The sequence below is a fragment of the Seriola aureovittata genome, chromosome 9 (genome assembly GCF_021018895.1).
Source record: "Seriola aureovittata isolate HTS-2021-v1 ecotype China chromosome 9, ASM2101889v1, whole genome shotgun sequence".
Lineage (NCBI taxonomy): Eukaryota > Metazoa > Chordata > Actinopteri > Carangiformes > Carangidae > Seriola > Seriola aureovittata.
This window is the reverse complement of record NC_079372.1, coordinates 4,568,669-4,587,719: the sequence shown is the minus strand read 5'-3', so window position 1 is coordinate 4,587,719 and position 19,051 is coordinate 4,568,669. Positions and strand designations below refer to the sequence as shown.

Below are 19,051 nucleotides of genomic sequence, written 5' to 3'. Positions count from 1 at the left end.
CGCTGCTGCTGCTTCTGCCGTGTCTGCGTCAGGGTTTGGGGAGCTCCGCGCGCTTTGGGTGCGTTTTGCGGAGAGAAGACTGGACTTGTAATGAGCAGTAAATATTTTAGTTCTATAAAACACAACCTGCTCTTGTTATGTGTCATGAAAAACAACTACTATATTGTAGAAAGAAAAACTTTATAAAAGGTGAAACGACAACGAACGCTGTGAAGGTAAAATCCTCGCGGAGATGTCTTTGCTGTAAAGACGCAACAGACATACAACACCTCATTGTATAATTTTCAAATTTTAGAGACCTTTTTGTTATATTTTTAAATTATAAATCCACACAGCACTAATTACCATTGCAGTAATGTATAGAATTTCACAGTTAGACAACACGCTGCAAGTCTGACCGTGCCTAAACTTTTACGCGTTTCTGTTTGTCCTATTTATGGTGAAGACTGATTCTTCGGTGTCCGTTTTGATAAAATCCCTGTCTCCGGCAGTCTCGTGAGTCTAGAGCGCTGTGTGTTTTGCGCGCGCAATGTTGCGTGCCACAGGAGATATCGACCGTCGTGGAGTTCGCTGGCGTGCCCGTGAGGTTTCCCCCGAGGCAGCGTGACATGCCTGAAGCTTGACGGTTTCCGAAAAACGTTGCAGCAACGTGAGGACCACAATTATCACTAAATCTGTCCTCCCTCCTCGTCCACCGGCGTTTAACTGAATCCCTCTGCCCCCTAAACCAGCACACACCACGGAGATGGCAAGTGCTTCGGCTGGGAAGGGTGGGGCAGCGCCGGTTGCAGGTAGAGTCACTGTATCACTGTATACAGCATGCTGCTGCAACACACAGTGGCTTTATATAGGTCGACAAGTACAGTTGGTGCAGTTTTAATGACATTTTCTCATGGAAAATGGTGTTGATCTGTGTTTCCTTGGCCTCCCCAGCTGTGTGTCATTTTGTCCTAATCCACAGTGTTTAGATATTTTGTACCTCCTGGCTACATCAGTGTTATATGCATGTAAATGATGTGTTCCCATGTGCACTGCTGTTGAAACTGATCCTGTAGCGATTTCATAAATCAATGTACATACAGCCACAGGCCAGAGATTTAGCAGCCAAACACCCCACTGCCATCCTTCTCTCCTCTCATCTGCATTCCTCTTGAAACCTCACTCAGTCAGTTATTTTGGGGGGGGGGGGGGTCTGATCGATTGTTTCTCTTGTTGAAAACACTGTTTCATCATTAACTGTTCAACGAATCCAGAATTGCTGTTGCCATGCAGGCGACCTTATAACCCATCCTGGATGTTAATTAATTAGTCATATTTCAAAACAAGTCTGTTAACCTTTATGGAGTGGACAGGTTGAGATGGATGGTGCAGCAGTGGAGGGTGGGGGCTATTTAAAGAGGACGAACCTCTACATTGGCTTTCTGTAGGATCCTATGTAAAACTGAGGTGAGAGTGGGCGTGTGTGACAAGTTTGTGTGTAAGGTTGGCATATGGAGGTTGTGTCAGGTTGTGTGTGCGTTTTATCCATCGCTGGGTGTTTGTTGTGAGTCGCAGCTGGACCCGTGCTGTTTCCCTCCTGGTACACACGATTGTTTTTTTCCCTCAGACCTTCATACTTTAAGCTGCGATCTGTGTTGATGCCCCCAGGCTCTGTCGATCTGCAGCTCCCTTGTTTGTCATTAATGTCTCTCCAAAACAAAGACTTGCTCGAGGACACAGTTTGATAGAGAATATAAATTCATCCCTGCTTTCACCGGGCCTTGAAACATTGCCTGTCTTAGATTACTTTGGGTTCTGCCTGTTCTTCTTTGTGACTTGTGGAGATTGCTACAGTAGCTCATGTCTAACCTCTGACGACTGCTTCAACACCTGTGAGACGCACAGCCATGCATGCAGCCACCCCACCCCGCCCCCCACCCCACTTATCAGCAAGTGTGTATTTGTACCATACAATAGAAGCAAGTAGAAAGCAATGGGTGTCACTGGATGAGAGGCACAGGCTCAACAACTCTGTGTAATTGATTAAGTAAGCCTGAAAGCTCGGAGAATGCAGCGCACATGGAACTGCGTGCAGCCCTACAGGCATTCTCATAACCCTCTGCCAATATTGCAGCAAGCCCCCTGACAAACTGGAGGGACTGAGGGAGACAACTCCTTATCAAAACAAGTGCATACCGCTGTGATGGCACATTGTTCCCTGTCCATGGCTCTGATTGGTTTTGCTCACAGGTCATCCAGTGAGCCGAGCCCACAGCATCTGCTTCTTGGCTGCAAGGGCTACGCTCAACGACAAGATGGCTCTTCAAATTCAAAGTGGCCTCTATTCCTATATCTGCCTTACCAAACACATGACAGTGAATACAGTTCAGTGGGTTAAGGCCAGCGGTCCCCTGGTGCTTTTAAGGCGCGATCCCACCTCTTATGTGGCAGCAATGAGCGTGTTCATTAGTTAATATTTAAGTAGCACTGATGAATATTTCATAAGTTGTCTATGCGGTTTGCTACATCATGCTTTAATTATGAGCAAAGTAGTAAATGTGAATCCTAGTCGATTGTTCAATGTGCCCTTTCTGTATCTCAGTGTACCAGATCGTCTCAAGAGTTCCCATGTACAATGACTTAAGGGAAACTGGGGCTTCAGCTCTGTGGTTCCACTGTGAAGCACATTTTTAGTAATGAATGCTGGAAAAATTTGCCCATAGACAGAAACCACAAAGCCCTCAAAGGCTTGACACATGGATTTTCATTTAATGAATAGATTTTTTTTTTTTTATCTCTTGCTCTTTGGTCCATCACTGTACAGATCCATGTGCAGGATGTCAGTAATGATTTGTAAATGGACTGTTTACTGTATGTGCCTGCGTGACCAGAACGAGGGAGGAGAATCCTGCTGATAAGCTTGACAACCCTGACAAAAGGTTTACAACCCTTATCAGAAAAGAGCGAGGGAAAAAGAATTTCTTGCTCCTGAGAGATTGCTTGTTGACATCTCATATTTTAGATAGTTACCATCCAGACAAGAGCGAGGGGAAAGAAAAGAGCAGATTGATTTGATGAAAAGCCCAGATTTGGACATTGTATCATTGTAAGTGCATGACATACATTTGTGGCCAAAAAAACCACCAGGCACAAGGAAGTAGCTTGATTTTTTTTTTTTTCTTCTCCCATTATAAAAATGTATTGGTCCTTTGCAACATGTCATAACACACCACATGTATGCTGTTGAAAGAGAAATCGGCGCACAAAGCCGCCGTCCCTTCCACTCAGCCTCCCAACTGACAGTTTGAACATCGAACTTTTATCAGCCCCTGTTGCCCATTTCATCAGGACGAAGACTCTTCTTCTTGTCCATCCCCTCCTCATCTCTGCCGTGGCTTCAGAGCTCACACTGTAACCATTCATTCACTGTGATATATTGGTTAGAGCAGCACTGCATCCAATCAATGCATTCCATAGCTGGGAAGGGGGGTTTAACCCAGCCAGGCCACTCTGCTCCCGAGGGATTCATTACCTGGTGAAACACACAAGAGGTCACGTGACTGCCAGCATCCTGTGACAAATGCTCACAGGAGAGGATCCCTGGTGCAGAAGGTCAGTGATTGCTGTTCCCTGAGGTCAATCTGAAAACTTGCTTCTTGATGTGAACCGTCCCTGAAGCACTCCTTGCAGCAGAGGGGGGAGGTTTAATGAAATCATCAGGATGATTAGGATGTGTGGCATTGCGGCTCGATCTGTCAAAAACAATTGCTTGAGCGCAGCGATTGGGATTCAAGCTGTGTACCCAACTTATTCTTTATTCGAGTGCATTGCTGTGGCCTGTAACTCCGCTGCTGTTGTTGTTGTGTTAATAGCTGTTGTAGCTGTTGATCACATTCAGTCTTGGTTACCCATTCAATCAAACCCTGTGACCTGGTTTTTCTGGTTGAAACATCCTTTTGTTTTGCTCTGGCAGACAGCAAAGTTTGAACTGAACTAGTTTGCATTGTGCAAGAGCATAAAATATTAATAAAAAATCTCTGAGTAGGAGAGAAATTTCAATTTGCAGTGTTTTTACTGTGCCGTTCTTTTCATATCGTGTTCTGGGTTAAGACTGACCTGAGGCGAGCTCGCAGCTTTTATCTTGTGGGATGACTTGTGTCTGTAAGTGATGTGTCGCATCTGTGTTGGGGATCGAGGCTGAGAGACATGAGGGTGCCAAGGGGTGGCAGATTTTTTTTTTTTCTTCCAATTTTGGGGATGTTAAGATTGCAGCAGGCGAGTCTCACAAGCCAATGAAGCGGATGATTATGCATGAACCCCTGACACAGTGAAAATGAGTTTGGATCCCAGACACTTGGCTTGTGGTGGTGTCAGTGTTATTAATATATTCTCATTTGGGATGTATGACAGCAGAGGGGGATCCCATGGAAACACAGTTGTGCTGCCATGCCAGTGCTTTATAACACTCTGCATGTTGCCTGTGTCATCTGAAAGTGTTGATTGGAATGACAGGGAAAGTCAAGAGTGTGGTGTAGCAAAAGGAAATCAAAGCTGTCCCTCTTGGCTCAGAGGTATCAAGCTGCTTTTGTCACTATTTTCAAAGCACCTTAAGGGTCAGCAGAGTATGTTAGCGGATTTCTGCGTCGGGGATATTTGACCCGAAGATCACAGCTTGTCGAGGAAATGTGAGCTGGTGGCAGATTTGTTCAAAGTGTGACAGGTTTCACAGTGACGATTTCACCACATTGTGTTGCATATGCTGAAGGTCTCTCGCTTGTTGACAGTCTTAGCCAAAGGGCTTAAGAAGCTACTCATTATCAGTTTATTGTCATGTGTGTCGACGTATCCGTTAGGAATTTCTCTGTTAGATACATTAGTATTGTTGTGTTGCTAGAAGGGACATTTTTGCTCGTGTGGGTGAGAATGTGTGTGCGCGCCTTTGCTACAAATCAGAGTATAGAGCCCGAAACAACAGGCTTGATTTGTAGGAAATACAATTCATTTTCACTGTAAGGAAAAATGTCAGTCAAAATGTGTGTATTGTACAAGATGAACTTAACCACAAGTTACAAAACTGGGAAATTATTATTGGCTTATGTAGAAGCAGTGTCACTGCCACTAGATGTAGATCACCAGCATCTCAGACCCAAAACAAATGCTTCGTCAGCCACACCTCCGGCCTCCGCTCACCCTCCCTCCCCCTCCCTCCATGTTCACAGTCAGCAAGGTGTTACGAAGCCCAGTAAGTGTCCACTAAACCCACATGAAGAAGCTCAACTGAATAAAGTCACCCTTTGTACATGAGAGCCAGCAAAAACAATCCAGACACAACCAATAGCATTGCCATGACATGCTCCATGGCAATGCTGACAGTTAGCCAGCGAGCTACAGCAACATTTACTGAACATATTTATAATATTGGTAACAGTTCTGAGTCAAAACTGGACCCTTAAGCAGCTCGTAGAGGTCTCCATCTCACTAAAGCCAGACCAGTATTGGCTCCTCAGTCAGTCTGGGAAAAAAATTCAGCCTTGGACTGATCCACTGGGACTGCAGTAGCACAAATGACACTGATGGAGCTGTTAAAAACTGATGATTTGATGGGCCACCGACCAACAGGAATTTTAGCCAGTAGTCCCCGTGGCTAGTCCACCTGTGCTGTGGTCTTATCTCTCTCTTTAGACAAAAACATAGTTTTGTCAGTGGAGAAAATTCTGGAAGGTCACTTTTACCTAGTGTATACACGGTACCAGACCGGCTACAACCGGCTACAACATAGTCAAAGTAAAGAAAAACTCTTTTAAAATGTTAACATACAATAAATAAATACATAATAATAGTAATTATAATAATTAATAATAAAATAAAAAATACATTTACAATATTATAACTTGTGAATTTGGAGCTTTCAGAAAATTTAAAGTCATGAATATCACATTAAAAGAAAAGAAAAGAAAAAAAGCTGGAGAGCATCTTTACCTTATACACATTTCTTTTTAAAAAAAAAATAAAAATTCCCATCCAGTGAACAAAGGCGCTCTTTGGAGTCAAGGACCACTACATAATGCAAACAAGAGTCTCTGAGTCCAGACTCAATGAAAAGCCTTTGGTGTATAATGTAATACATGGCTGACACTGTTGCATTTCTTCTGAAAGTGGCTGAGTTCTGAGTGGGTAAAAAGTAGTGTCCATGGTGTTCCCACTACTTTCTTATAACAATCTCATAAACTATAGAGTTAAGTACTGAATGTCTATGATATAGGGAGTAGGGATGGGTACGAGTTGACGTCATTATTCAAGTGGCGTTTTACTACTCACGCACCTGCGCACGTGTTGTTTTTGACTACTAAAGTTGAACTCAGTTGGCATTTCCTGCACCACGGCAGCCGTGACCAGGAAAAGTGATGTATGGAAATACTTTGATTAAAAAACACGACAATAACGTGCAGTGCAAGATATGTGGCGTTAAACTTCCATATCACATTCTCCGGCAGCCAAACAGTTGGCTTGGTCGTGTCCCGTATTTTATATATAATTTACAAGTAATTGAGTACTCGTTCAAAAGGTAATGAGAGTACTCGAATATTGAAATTACTGAAAATGCCCATCCCTAATGTCACATCACTTAATGCAAACTCTCATTTAGCATTTTTCATTCTTTGGCCTTTGTGGAAAAAAATGAAGCATGCTCCTCAAGATTTCTTTCTTTCTCTGTAAGACAAATCGCCAACCACAAAACTTGTTGCATATTTAAACCATGTGGCCGAACACGCTACATGCCACAAGCGTACATGGACAGGATGTTGACAAGATTGGCAATTAAAATATTAAAGGTGGAGTAAACAACTGTTACTATACACTTGTCTAATATACTTTTTTTTTTTCACTCTTCTCATGGTCCGCTAGCTGCCTGTTCCTACACAATCTGGTGTTCCTACCAGAACCTACAGTCCTGTCTTCTGTCACTGTGGTTTTGTTAAAACAATCCAAACAACGAATTCTCTAATTTTTACTCATGTCATTAATGTTTTATATTATAAGGTTTGTTGTGCTTCAGCTGTGAGAGAGAGTATCAATGTCTACGCCGTACAAAACATTCTGGATTCCACCATAGACTGTAAATGAAGATGGACGAGCCTCCGTGACGTCACTCACAGGTTTCTGAAGAGCGGTTTTAAAGTTCAGAGTGAGCTGCTTCATCGTCGCCATCTTGCCAGTATCTGACTCCCCCCAACTCTCAGCTCATCCCAAAATGGGCAAAGAGGAGGGGCGTGTGTTGAGCCGAGACTTTGGTGCATGCCGGCTTGTGGCATGGGTACGCTCAGCCACCTGTCACTCAAAGCTGCCACGCCCTCAATTATACAGAACTTCAAGCCTTAATATAATTTAAACAGGTGAGTTATATAAAAATTCACCCCCCTGTACATGAAGGAGGAAATTGGGCGTGGAGACCAAAAACCGATTTTTGTACTAGGCTGTAAACATACTGTATATATATATAACAGAATACAGACATTTTAAAATTGGAGTCTATGGAGATTGACTCACTTTTGGAGCCAGACTCAAGTGGCCATCCGAAGAACTGCAGTTTTTAGTACTTCTGTTTTGGCTTCATTTTTCAGCCTTGGAGGTTGCCAATGTGTCAGTGCTTTGGCGATACGCATCCATAAATTTAGGAGGCGGAGCTTCTTACTCTACCTCAAAGTGCCTTGAAGGCGTTGAGTTGTTGTTGAGAGTTGGGAGGTGTGCTTGTCACTTCTGAAAACACCCTTCTCTGTGTATAGTTTCACAAATGCATGTATCTCCACAGAAGTAGTAATTAACCAATCAGATCTTAGTAAACTGGATGAAGAATGGGGACGTAATCTTGCTTCATAGCTAACTAGCCGCCAATCTACACCCATGAAAAATAGAGTCAGATAAACAGCAACGAGGGTGGTTGAGATTGACTTCACTGCACGGATTGGTGGAAGTTGATTTTTCTCTAATAAATGTAAGAAGCACGTCGCACGCTCCTTGGAGCATGCAGCCTCCATGTTGTGAAGTCAAATACAATTCTGTCTGATTATCTGATTATCATGCTGTCTGTTGAGAAACTACCTATGCCTTTTATTTCCAGCCCAGTGGGTACATTTGAAGTCAATTAGTGTTTGTGTTTGTCATAAGCTGTTCATACTGTACCTCTGAATACATACAGTGCTGTAGTACTCATCGTTTTATGCTCATCGCGGTCTGGCACTGCCTACATGCTGTGTGTGCCTTCACCTATCAAGGCTCAACATGAGGCCACCAGCAATTAGACAGCTCCATTTTCTGTTTCCATCCTATACGGTATGATCATAGAAATCTCATCCCTCACTAACGTCATTTAGTATTATCTTCTGAGAGAGCTTCTTTGTGGGCTTTATTATCATGATCTCTATTGAAAGTGACCCTGCTCCCTCTACTCCACACTTGACTGACTCCACGGGTTTCTTTTCTCTATCTCTATTTAATGATTAGTTACCGTAATTTCAAAGCCAAAATATGTATGTGCTTAGAAATGCTTCACTGTGCCTGATATGTTCCTGTGTACAATTCAATGTGCTTAAGTTGCCGGTTTGTGAAGTACATGTTTAGTGTGCGCCTGCAAAGCTATTTGCAGCTTGGGTTTTTTTTTTTTTTTTTTTTTTCTTTCAGATTGAACAGAGAGATGAAGGGAAATTGGCGTGAATTCAGAGCAGCGCAAAGTGCTCTGCCAGGGTTATAACAGCCATATAGTATCAGGGTGTGCATCTCCCTCAGCTCCAAAAAAACCTTTCTCTGCACAAAGCCCGGGCTGTCACAGTATGCAATTAGCAGTGATATTATTCCCAGGTTGGACATTAGTCACACACCAAAAGCCAGCCTGAAACAGGGAGTCGTAGCATATGTGCATTCTCCTTTATTACACTATCAGAAGAGCAGTTTTATGTCTGAGACTCTGCCCGTGAGACAGCCACCCTGGGAGTACTCTGCAGCAGGTATTGTCGACCTGGAGAGATCCCAGGTTGGACAGAGACTGAATAATTAAACAGATGGAGGAGAAGAAGACACCTGGTGGCATCACAGTGAAGGTCAGCAGATGGGTCTGTCACTAATAAAGGGAGCAGATTGCACAGTGAATGTAATGGAGGGGAGTGTTTCGAGATCCAGACAAAAGCAACACTACTCTGTATCATCATCTGTCACCATCCAGGGATTCAGTTATGCAATCCATGCAGAGATCATTCCCGCTAATGAAATGCAGTAGTGCTTCAGATTTTTATTGGTTGTTTTAATTTGTTTGTTTTAATTTCAGCAGTTTTGCACAGTACGCGGCTGTACCTGATAACCTTTACTGCACAGTATACTGTACATCGCTTTTTATGAGTTACAAAAATGCCCCCAAGGAAAACAGAACATTTCAGTCTAAATAAATGAATTCCACCTTTTTGTAAAGGACTGGCCGACCTCTGTAACAGTGTATATATATATATATATATATATATATATATATATACCCGGTTTGGTTCTGTAACCATTTGACCCCCGAGATGCAGCTTAAGGTTATATTAGACAAAAAGTAGACCCACTGACCCTGTGTTGTGTGAGTGGAAAGGAAATATCTGTCCTCAGTCAAAGAGGAGAGGGCCACAGGGCAGGAGAGAAAGTGAGAGAGCAGACTTGAAAATGCAAACCATCCTTCACTTTCTGCTCCCAGACATCTCCCATTGTTTCCAATGGGATATAACGACTTTCCTTCCTCGAACCCGGTCAGAGACTAACTTTCATGCTTGCATTTGTCGTATCCTTTTAAGAACCAATGAGGCAGCAGCTCATGCTGGAATTGGCCAGCCGACTTCAAGACTATTTAAAACCACTTTCCACTGAATTAGATGCTATTTCTCCAAGGTGCCAATTATGATTTCGACAACTCTAAGAAAGTGGAGGGGAATTAAGGGAGTGCTGGCAATAAGGCACTGCGGGTGCAGGAATTAATTCCCACATTTCTTAGTTTAATAATCAGTCACGTGGACGAAGGAGCTGCTAAAATATCTCCAGGGATCTGACTGAGAGGGAACATACACTCCTAATATATTCTTTTAAATTGGAGTTCAGCAGCCAGCCACGTTTTAGAGGTCAAATCTCCTTCACTCTCAGCCTGTAATGGAAACATTTATCAGTATCTCAGCCAAACAAAACACTCTTTCACACATTTATACAACCAAAAAGAGTTTGCAGATTTGATTGCTGAACACGTACATCACCTGAGTGATGCTAATTCAGCATTTACTGATTTTCCCCGTACTGCCTTACTTATTAATTAAATTATGCATAACCAAGTACTACAAGTTTAATGCACTAATTAATAAACAAACAATGCATTGTAAGGGATGAATACACCGAAAGCTATTAAACTGAAATTTTTCCTTTACCCCCCCCCCCCCCCCCCCAGATGAAATTGAATTTCATTTCTTGTAGTATTGTTTGTTCTGCAACTAATAATGCACACTGGGCTCCAAGTGATAAAATATTAAATACTTTGGTGACAAGAGCAGATTATTGCGCTCCCAGATTTAATGAAGGTGGTGAGATCAAGAGGAATAAGAAAAGTGGTGTTAGGCATTTTCAGATGGTCCTAATGATCACAAAAGTGCTGCAGTCTGAAACAAGGTTGATATATGAAATGTGTGGATGAAAAGTAGCTCGATCTAATTACTTTTGTCCTACTTCCAATGAGCTTCATCTACATCAACGAACTTTCTCTACATCAGCTTTCGGGATAATGATCTTCTCTTATCCCACTGAGATTTGTAGAAAGAAGGAGTTACCTTTTGAAATAGGCTGCGTTACTTCAGTGAAAGCAGACGGATTATCTTAATACCCATCCTGCGGTACTGTTGTGTGTTCTCTGGCCATGTGCACAGTAAGACGGTGGATTAATTTGTACTGGTGTATAAGTCTGTATACTCATAATTTCTTCTTGGAACAGACATGTTCTGTGAAAACAAAGTGAGGTTGAGCAACTCAAATGAGGCCTTGCTTTCTCTGGCAACATTGTAGAAAAGTGAAACGGGATGTCGTGTTTTCCTTTTTCCGTGTGGCGCGCTCTCCTCCGCAGTCAGAGCCGGGACGAGGTGACGGACAAGCTAATTGTCTGAGGGTAATGGATGCCAGACACTAACAGGTGGATACAAAGAGGCAGTTAGTCATGGATGGCTTAGTTATCTCCAATGATAATTACACTGACAATGTTCCAACTGTAGTCAGGTCAGCCTAAGGCTAATACCCAACGAAGCTGCATCTATTATCCCCCACGTATCCCTATGACAGAAGAGGAATGCAGAATTACGTGTACATGAATGATGTCCTGTTGCTTGGATTCAGTCATGAAATCTCATCTATATTCATTGAAATCCCGTCGTCCCCCAAAGGCACGAGGCTTGTTCTGAACTGCAAGTTGTTATTTATTGACACGGCTCGAAACCAGGAACCAGAAACAAGACATATTGATAGGATTTTGCATTATACTGATGTGCTAATGAGATCGCTGAAACCATGATGTGGAAAATGTCTCTCATGTAAAATATTGACTGAAGTGACTGATGGCGGTACTGTCCTATGACAAGATCGGTTTCATTAGGTCTTGTACAGTGAAAGAAGGAAATACTGTCGGGGAAACTCTCAGAATTTCCCTCCGTCACCCAGAAAGAAACACAAAATCCAGTCTGGAAGAGGCAAAGAATAAAAATGACATGAATAATATTGATGCTGATTGCAGATCTTATCTTGAATGAGCCAATCAGTGAGTGTCTGGCTGCTTGAAAAGGTGTTGGATGATGATCAGTGTCAGGGAACTGGATAGCTCCTCCACAGAGAGTAATGTGAGGATTTAGAGGCTGTTGTGGGTTTCCTGACGTGCAATAGTGGTTCAGACTGAGGGAAACTGAATGGGAACTGAATGAGTTGTGACTTACATAACCATGCTGCTGCACGAGAACTGGATCAGAGTGAAACGCGACAATATGGCACACGTGGAGCGCGCTTTGGCCTGAAGCGACTCCAGGATGATGCCATTGATGCTGAATGAGCTTTGAATCTAATCTAGCCCACGGATGCATACTGATGGACCGGTTCAATGTATTGATAGTACCGTGTTGCTGTGAGTGGTGAAATAAATCCTCATACAGCATGTAGTGTGCGGCGTGGCTTGCTGCTTTTTGCCCTTAGGCCAGAGTCACCAAAGCTAAAGCAGCTAGACTCCTCACCATCACGCTGCAGCACCACCTAACTGTGACAGAGCTGATTATGTTTTGAATGTCACACTTTCCTTTGTGTTGTTATGCACGTATGAAGAGAGTTGGATATTGTGTTCCATGGGAGCCCATTCATATAAATGGTGGAGAACGTTCTTCAGACTTTTATATTTTTTCTGTCGCATATGCATTGGAATTATATGCAATTAGCGATTATATTAAATATCGAATAATCTGCCTGTTATTTTCTTGATTAATCAATTAATTAGTAAAATCTAAGACAATAATGAAAAATGTCCCTCACAATTTCCCAGGTCCCGTTTTTGTCTGACCACCATACATCCAGTTTATTGTCCCACAAGACAAAGAAAAGCACAAAATCCTCACATTTCTCACAGTGGATTATCAAAATAGTTGCCAATTATTTTTTTGTAAATCGATCAATGAATTGTCTGAGCTGTAAATACAGTCCCTCTCTGGTACTGGTTGACTCCCAACACACATGAAAGAAGGAAATGATGTAATGATTCAGCTCTTTGAGAATTTTAAATTTTTCATTGAACCTGTCATTTTCTTCACTGTGATGCTGCTGCTTCTTTTCTAATCCTTGTTTTTTAGGGGAAAAAAGTCTTTCTGTGCTCCCGCCTGTCACATGACACAACCTGGCGTTGTCTTGCAGTCAGAATGCCTCATTTTAAAATGAACAGTTGCTAACATTTTTACTGTTTCGTCCCCAACAACCTCATTTACTTGAATGAAAAAATCTGGCATGTGGTTATCTTGTGTGTGTGTGTGTGTGTGTGTGTGTGTGTGTGTGTGTGTGTGTGTGTTAGCGTTACAGTTCAAAAATGTTCTCGTAGTAGAATAAATGTGGAGGGGTTGTGTGGCTTGTTTTAAAAGTAGTGCCCATATTTTCACTGGAACTTCTGTCTCTGTCCTCTGTGTCCTTTCACTGAGCTTTAACGTGCTTATTGTTCTGCTCACGCGGAAAAACTCAAGGACAATGTGGCTGTGAATCACCATGCGTTCCTTTTGTAGCTCTTTGCATATGGGATTTCTTTTAATTAAACTACAATGGAACTGCCTGTTAACCTGCCGTCTTAAAATTCAGTGAAATGAATCAGACTAAACATAAACACATGCTTGAATATGGTTTTGATGTGTAATTGTTTCCTTCTCCCGCAGGAACCTCTTGGACCGAGACACTTTCACCAAATCTGACCCATGTAAGTTTTTTACGAAGATAACTGCAGTTTAGTGTCTCCTTGCTCAGAGTTCGGTTCGTTGACACCTCTGCTTTTGTGAAGCTTTACTTTTTAACTTTTGCTGAGCTTAACTTTGATTCAGTTTATTCTGCTATTTCAAAGTGTTCCTTCAATAACTGCATATCATTTGCACAGTAATGTGACAACCTTTCCTCACTGAGAGCCACAGAAAGTACCTTAATGCATGCAGGGTATAAACGCCAGCCTTTGAATACAAATGGCTTGGTTTTGGTGAGACACCTAGGGAACAGCCATAAAGGCATTTTCTTTGATACTCCCTGCAGGATAGAGAATGAAGGGGGCATTTAACATAATAGGGAGGAGGTTCAAGCCCTTTGTGTACGAAAGCTACTGGGAAAATATCACACCTGCCCTGTTTTGTATTCGCCTGAAGATGAACCTTAGGATATATGACAGGTCACGTAGCGTTCGCCCGCCTCTGCTTCATTTGAAGTCGCAAAATCAAATTGGAATCAGGAGAATCCCACCGTTAAGAAATTGTGTTTTGATTGCATGGCTTAAACTGTGCTCCAGGAGATTTCAATCTTGCTTCAGAACCCAGAATTTGATGCAGTGCAGCATCGTCAAAGCTTGGCACTTGATTACGCTGTCAGGGTGTGGCAGGATAATTAATGACGAATGTTGTCAAAGGGGGAACAAAACAAACACTATTAGAAGGAGCGGGCTGCTTGATGGAGCTTGTTTAGTGACAATGTATTCCTCTGCTCTCCTTCTCTTTTTTTCTTTACCTCCACCCCCACCTCCTCTCTTCTCAGTGGTTGTCTTGTACACCCAGGGCGTGGAGTCCAAACAGTGGAGAGAGGTAAGAGATCACAGCCGTCCCTCTGTCAACACAACTCAATCAGCCTGTCTCCTCGCCACAAGAGCCTGCTCTCTGTTTACAGCCCCCCCACAGACACACACACACACACACACACACACACACACACACCTACACACACACTCTGAGGGTAAATGCTGTGAGTGCCAATCATTTGCAATTGATTGACCTCGCTGAATATCCAAGTGCTGGTCAGCACTGTGTTGGCTATGACTGATTGGCTGATGAAGGTGACAGCAACACGTATCGATAAAGATTTGCCTCTGCGTCAGAGTCCCCTCCGGCTGTTGGCCACTGGGCCTTAATTAGACCAGAGAGGCGGATAGTGGAGGAAGGCAGCGATTACAGAGACACAGGGTCCTTCTGGGATCATTATTTGTTCCTGTGATCTCAAAGGATATTCATACACAGAAATGACAATTTAAATTACATCTCAATGGGGAATACTTCATTTAAGATTTTTTTTTTTTTTTTTTTTTTACACTCTCGGTGTAACAATTCTCCGTGAACATAAAACAAAAGCTAAACGCCAGCCAAGTCAGCCATAACAACAGAAAACAACAACGCAATCAATACTGTATATACATGCTTCCTAACGGGAAGAGAGACACTTTGCAAGCTCAGAGTGTTTTGCTTCTGCTTTCACACTCAAATACTTTTTGATTGATGTTTATTGACTCCACAAAGAGCTCGGTGTCACGCTGGTGGCACAGTGGAGTGTCACAACAGATTTCCAACATACAAAATGAAGATTTCAGTGATAATGTTGTGTTTTCGTGGGTGTGGGCGCTTAAAAATAGAGGACGGTCTGGAACAGGTTCTAGTTGATAACATAGATTTCGACATAAAGTACAGCAATAGAGAAATAGACTAGATGATAAGATTCATATCTTACAGTAAATATGAAGCTACAGCCAGGAGACCACGAGTTTAGCTTAGCATGGAGACTGAAGGCAGGGATGAAACAGTGAGCCTGGTTCTGTCTAAAGGTAAAAAAAAAAAAAAATGTGACAACCGGCACCTGGGAAGGTCATGTATTAACTCGTTATATTGTTTGTTTCTTCATACGTAAACCAAAGTGTCAAAACATCCAATCACGCTTTTATCTGGCTTAATATTTGTTGTGCAGGAGCAGTAACTTCCTGGAGTCTCCGCTGGTTATCTGGTCCAGTTACTCCTGAGTGGTATCACTCGTCTCATCTTATTGTTGGCAAAGGAGAGTGATAAACTGTATTTCCCAAAATGTCAAACTATTTATTTAACCCTCAAACAATCCCCTGAAGAGGTGAAGACGGGCCAAGATGTCGAACAAGTGATCCTCACAAAGATGCAGCAGCAGCAGCAGCAGCAGCAGCAGCAGCAAACACTCACATGTAAATGAAAGTCATGACAGTGCTGCTAACTTTTACCCTCTGCAGTTCACCTTGAGAAGTCTTGTCCACTTAACCTTTTTCTCATTTTATCTCCAGCTCTGTTGGTCTGTGTCGTAGTGACTTGTGTGTGTTATTTTGCTTCGTGTGTGTAATGTGTGTGTGATTGTTGTTTCTTCTAACCTGACGGCGCAATACATTTCACAGCAGGGACAATTAAGAAGAATGATTGATTGATGGAGAGATTAGTTTGATGTTTGATTGATTAATTGATCTGCTGATTATCCGAGTGAGTGGACTTTTCATTGCCTAAACTAAAAGGAAATCTTTTTGCAGCATTAATCACCCAGAGCGAATAATACTTGAGCTTTGTGTCTGATTATAATGTTTGCTCACATGTCTTTCAAGGGCGGTCAGCGCACACGGTAAACAAATAAATCTCGGCGTTGTTGCCACACACTGATGTTCTTTTCTAAGGCCAAAGAGTAGTTTTACTGATTAATATGCAAATGCGCACAAGCATCAAGTGCAGCGTTGACGGGAGAAGAGCCTCCTACACCTGTCACCTCTGGTTACACTGCCCCACCTCGAGCTTACAAACTGTGGGTGCAGCCTGAGCGTGTCTCCCTGGAAAAGATAAAGGCCTGTGTTGCTCTTGCAGGGGACAGCTGGCTTTGTGAGCGCCACACTCAAGCTGTGCAGTATTGATAAAGCTGAACGCCTCTTTTGCCCCTGCCCTTGTCATGAAATTAGTTTTTGTTCTTCCCAGAGTAGATAAGGTGGGTCAGAGCACCTTACACTGTGACACCGACCTTCTGTAATCCAGTTACAAACTGTGAGTCGCTCACATTCCACCATCAAGAGAAGAATGTGATGATAATGTAGTAATAATAATAATAATAAACTTAATTTGTACGGCACCTTTCATACATAATTGCAGCTCAAATGCTTTACAGAAGAAAAGAAAGAAAAGAAAACACAGGTAATAGCAGCAGACATAAGGGGCAATATGAAAAATAAAAGGGCAATAAAATAATATAAAAAACAGTTTTGAAAAACCATAAAAAGGTATAAAAGGAATAAAATGAATAAAAAATGTACCAAATAAAAGCAAAGTCTATTTAATTGAAAGCAAGATCATAAAAACAGGTTTTGAGGTAAAATGAAGACAAATGTTATGGAGAAATATTTTGGATTCCAGGGGGATGTCACGATCAGCTCCTCTTTAGACCTCGGCTCTTGTGACATATTCATCACCATAGGTGGTCGATTATATAAAACTGAAGATGTAACCCATCATTCTTACCACGTGGCTTTAAAGTCTTCATCTTCAACTCCCTTGTCTGTAATTACTCCTACTGTATGTCAGGTTTTTTTCTGTCTACCACTTTCGCTCAACCGAGCAGCTGACACAATATAACCTCCCCAAATTCAAGCAAAGCCAGGCCTTTCCACGTCAAGTCAAACTCCCAGACGTTAATCTTTCACCCTGATGAATTTTCTGACATTCCAGCTCACAATTTATTCTGGTTAGGGGTCATTGGAGGGGAAGAGGTGAACACTGCCAGCGCCCAGATTTCCCCTTACCCCAGTTCTTTTTTTTTTTTCCTGTTGACAGCTAATTGTGCTTTCACAACTCTGGCTTTTCAGGCTGACTGTGTACTTGCCAAGGTAGGAATAATATGTGGAGTGGGAGATCTGTTATTTCCTCGGGTGGCTGTTCTTTGTTCTGGTGCTGATTCGTCTTCCTTTGTTAAGTTTGGCCTGAGACCAAAGTGAATATGCTGTTGGCCTCTTGCTGCCACATTCAGCCCTTCTCACTTTGCTCAGTGGAGTTTTCACCTGCTTTGCATCTGCAGGAACGCAGCGTGAGAAGAGGTCGTGCCGAGCAGTAGTTAAACTTTTATAGGCTTAGACGCAGGTTTATTTTTGATGGCAGGTTACATCTCGGCAAACCCACTGTCATGTGTTACGCACAACCCCCCCCCCCCCCCGTTTAAGTCTGACTTTGAGTTTTACCCCCAATGGATGTAATCACAAAGGTGTGAGTCTGTAATCCTGCCGTTTCATCTCTTCATTAAGCCCTAACCCTGCTATTATTAATTCACTCTGTCAGTTTATGGTAACACGTTGTACTGGGGATTTTTTATTTATGCGGCTCAACATCAGTTCCCTGACTCTGAATTATTCATTTAAGATACAATTAATGTGTGTGTGTGTGTGTGTGTGTGTGTTTGTGTGTGTGTGTGTGTGTGTGCGTGTGCGTGTGTGCGTGCGTGTGTGTGTGCGGGGGATGCAACACTTTCTGTGTGTGTTGATTTGTTTATCAGCCCCTCACCTCATCAGAAGGTCTTGCTCTGTAACACTGACAAATCCTTTTTGGGTGTCTCTGCCGGCAGGTTCCCATTTTCCTGTTAACACCAGGGAACAGCCGATGGTTTGCCGACGGTTCTCCTGTGTAAAGACAAAATGTGAAAGTCACCATTTTTCTTTGCTTTTGTCCCGCCGCCCCATCTAACGTCCATTGTTTTGAAGAGGCTGTGAGAGTGACATTGGTGGGAATGTGCTATAAATTAAATGACTGTAATTGGTCTCAATAAAGTGCTTTCCTCAGGCTCGCTCATCCCCATCACAATGAGAAGAGGTGGAGAAGAAGAGCTGACACTGTGTGATCATTGACTTCTGTTAATCAAATCTGAGTTTATCTGAAGCCGTGGATTCATGCGGCTGTCGGGAGAAGACAGAGGGGGTGGGGTGAGGTAATAGAGCAGTGAATGTAGTTTCTGAGTGACTGCATGATGTGTTGCCTCAAAGCTCTGTTCTCTCATCTCCCTCATCTTCCCTCCCCTTCTCTCCTGGTTCTGATTTAGTTTGGCAGAACAGAGGTGATCGACAACACACTAAACCCAGACTTTGTCAGGAAGTACATCCTGGACTACTTCTTTGAGGAGAAGCAGAACCTGCGCTTTGACGTGTGAGTTATTTCGTTTGATCAGGTCCTCCTGAGGACACACACCGAGGTGTGTGTGTGTGTTTCAGATGTGCCGCCCTTTTCTAACCCAGTCCTCCAGTTCCTCCTTTTGTTTCCACCACCAGCTTAACATCGTCTTCCACATTCACTCTGCCTCTTCCCCCATCTATCTCTTCATCCCTTCTGTCTCTCATTTTCTCTCCTTGAGTCATTTTCCTTCTCTCTTCTCTGACTCCTCTCCTGAGGAATTATTCATCGGTGCAGTGTCTCAATAGTCATTCGTTGAAAGGAGATTGGTATAAGGGTGATAAATATTTCATATAAAGTTTTATCCTTAATCTCCCTGTTGCTAAGCAAAGCAAACGTCT

General features: G+C 42.7%; 1 protein-coding gene across 5 annotated transcripts in view; it reads left to right on the top strand.

Moving 5' to 3' along the window:
* Positions 1-19,051, top strand: part of cpne5a (copine Va) — a 74,275-nt gene that overhangs the window by 872 nt on the left and 54,352 nt on the right. For 4 of the 5 annotated variants that reach the window (XM_056385487.1, XM_056385485.1, XM_056385488.1 and 1 more), the window contains exons 2-4: positions 13,422-13,462; positions 14,278-14,324; positions 18,583-18,686. In XM_056385487.1, coding sequence (XP_056241462.1) covers positions 13,422-13,462; positions 14,278-14,324; positions 18,583-18,686 — 192 coding nt within the window. Of the gene's footprint in view, positions 1-768; positions 792-13,421; positions 13,463-14,277; positions 14,325-18,582; positions 18,687-19,051 lie in introns of those variants that run through there. The other variant, XM_056385489.1, reaches the window with a different exon arrangement.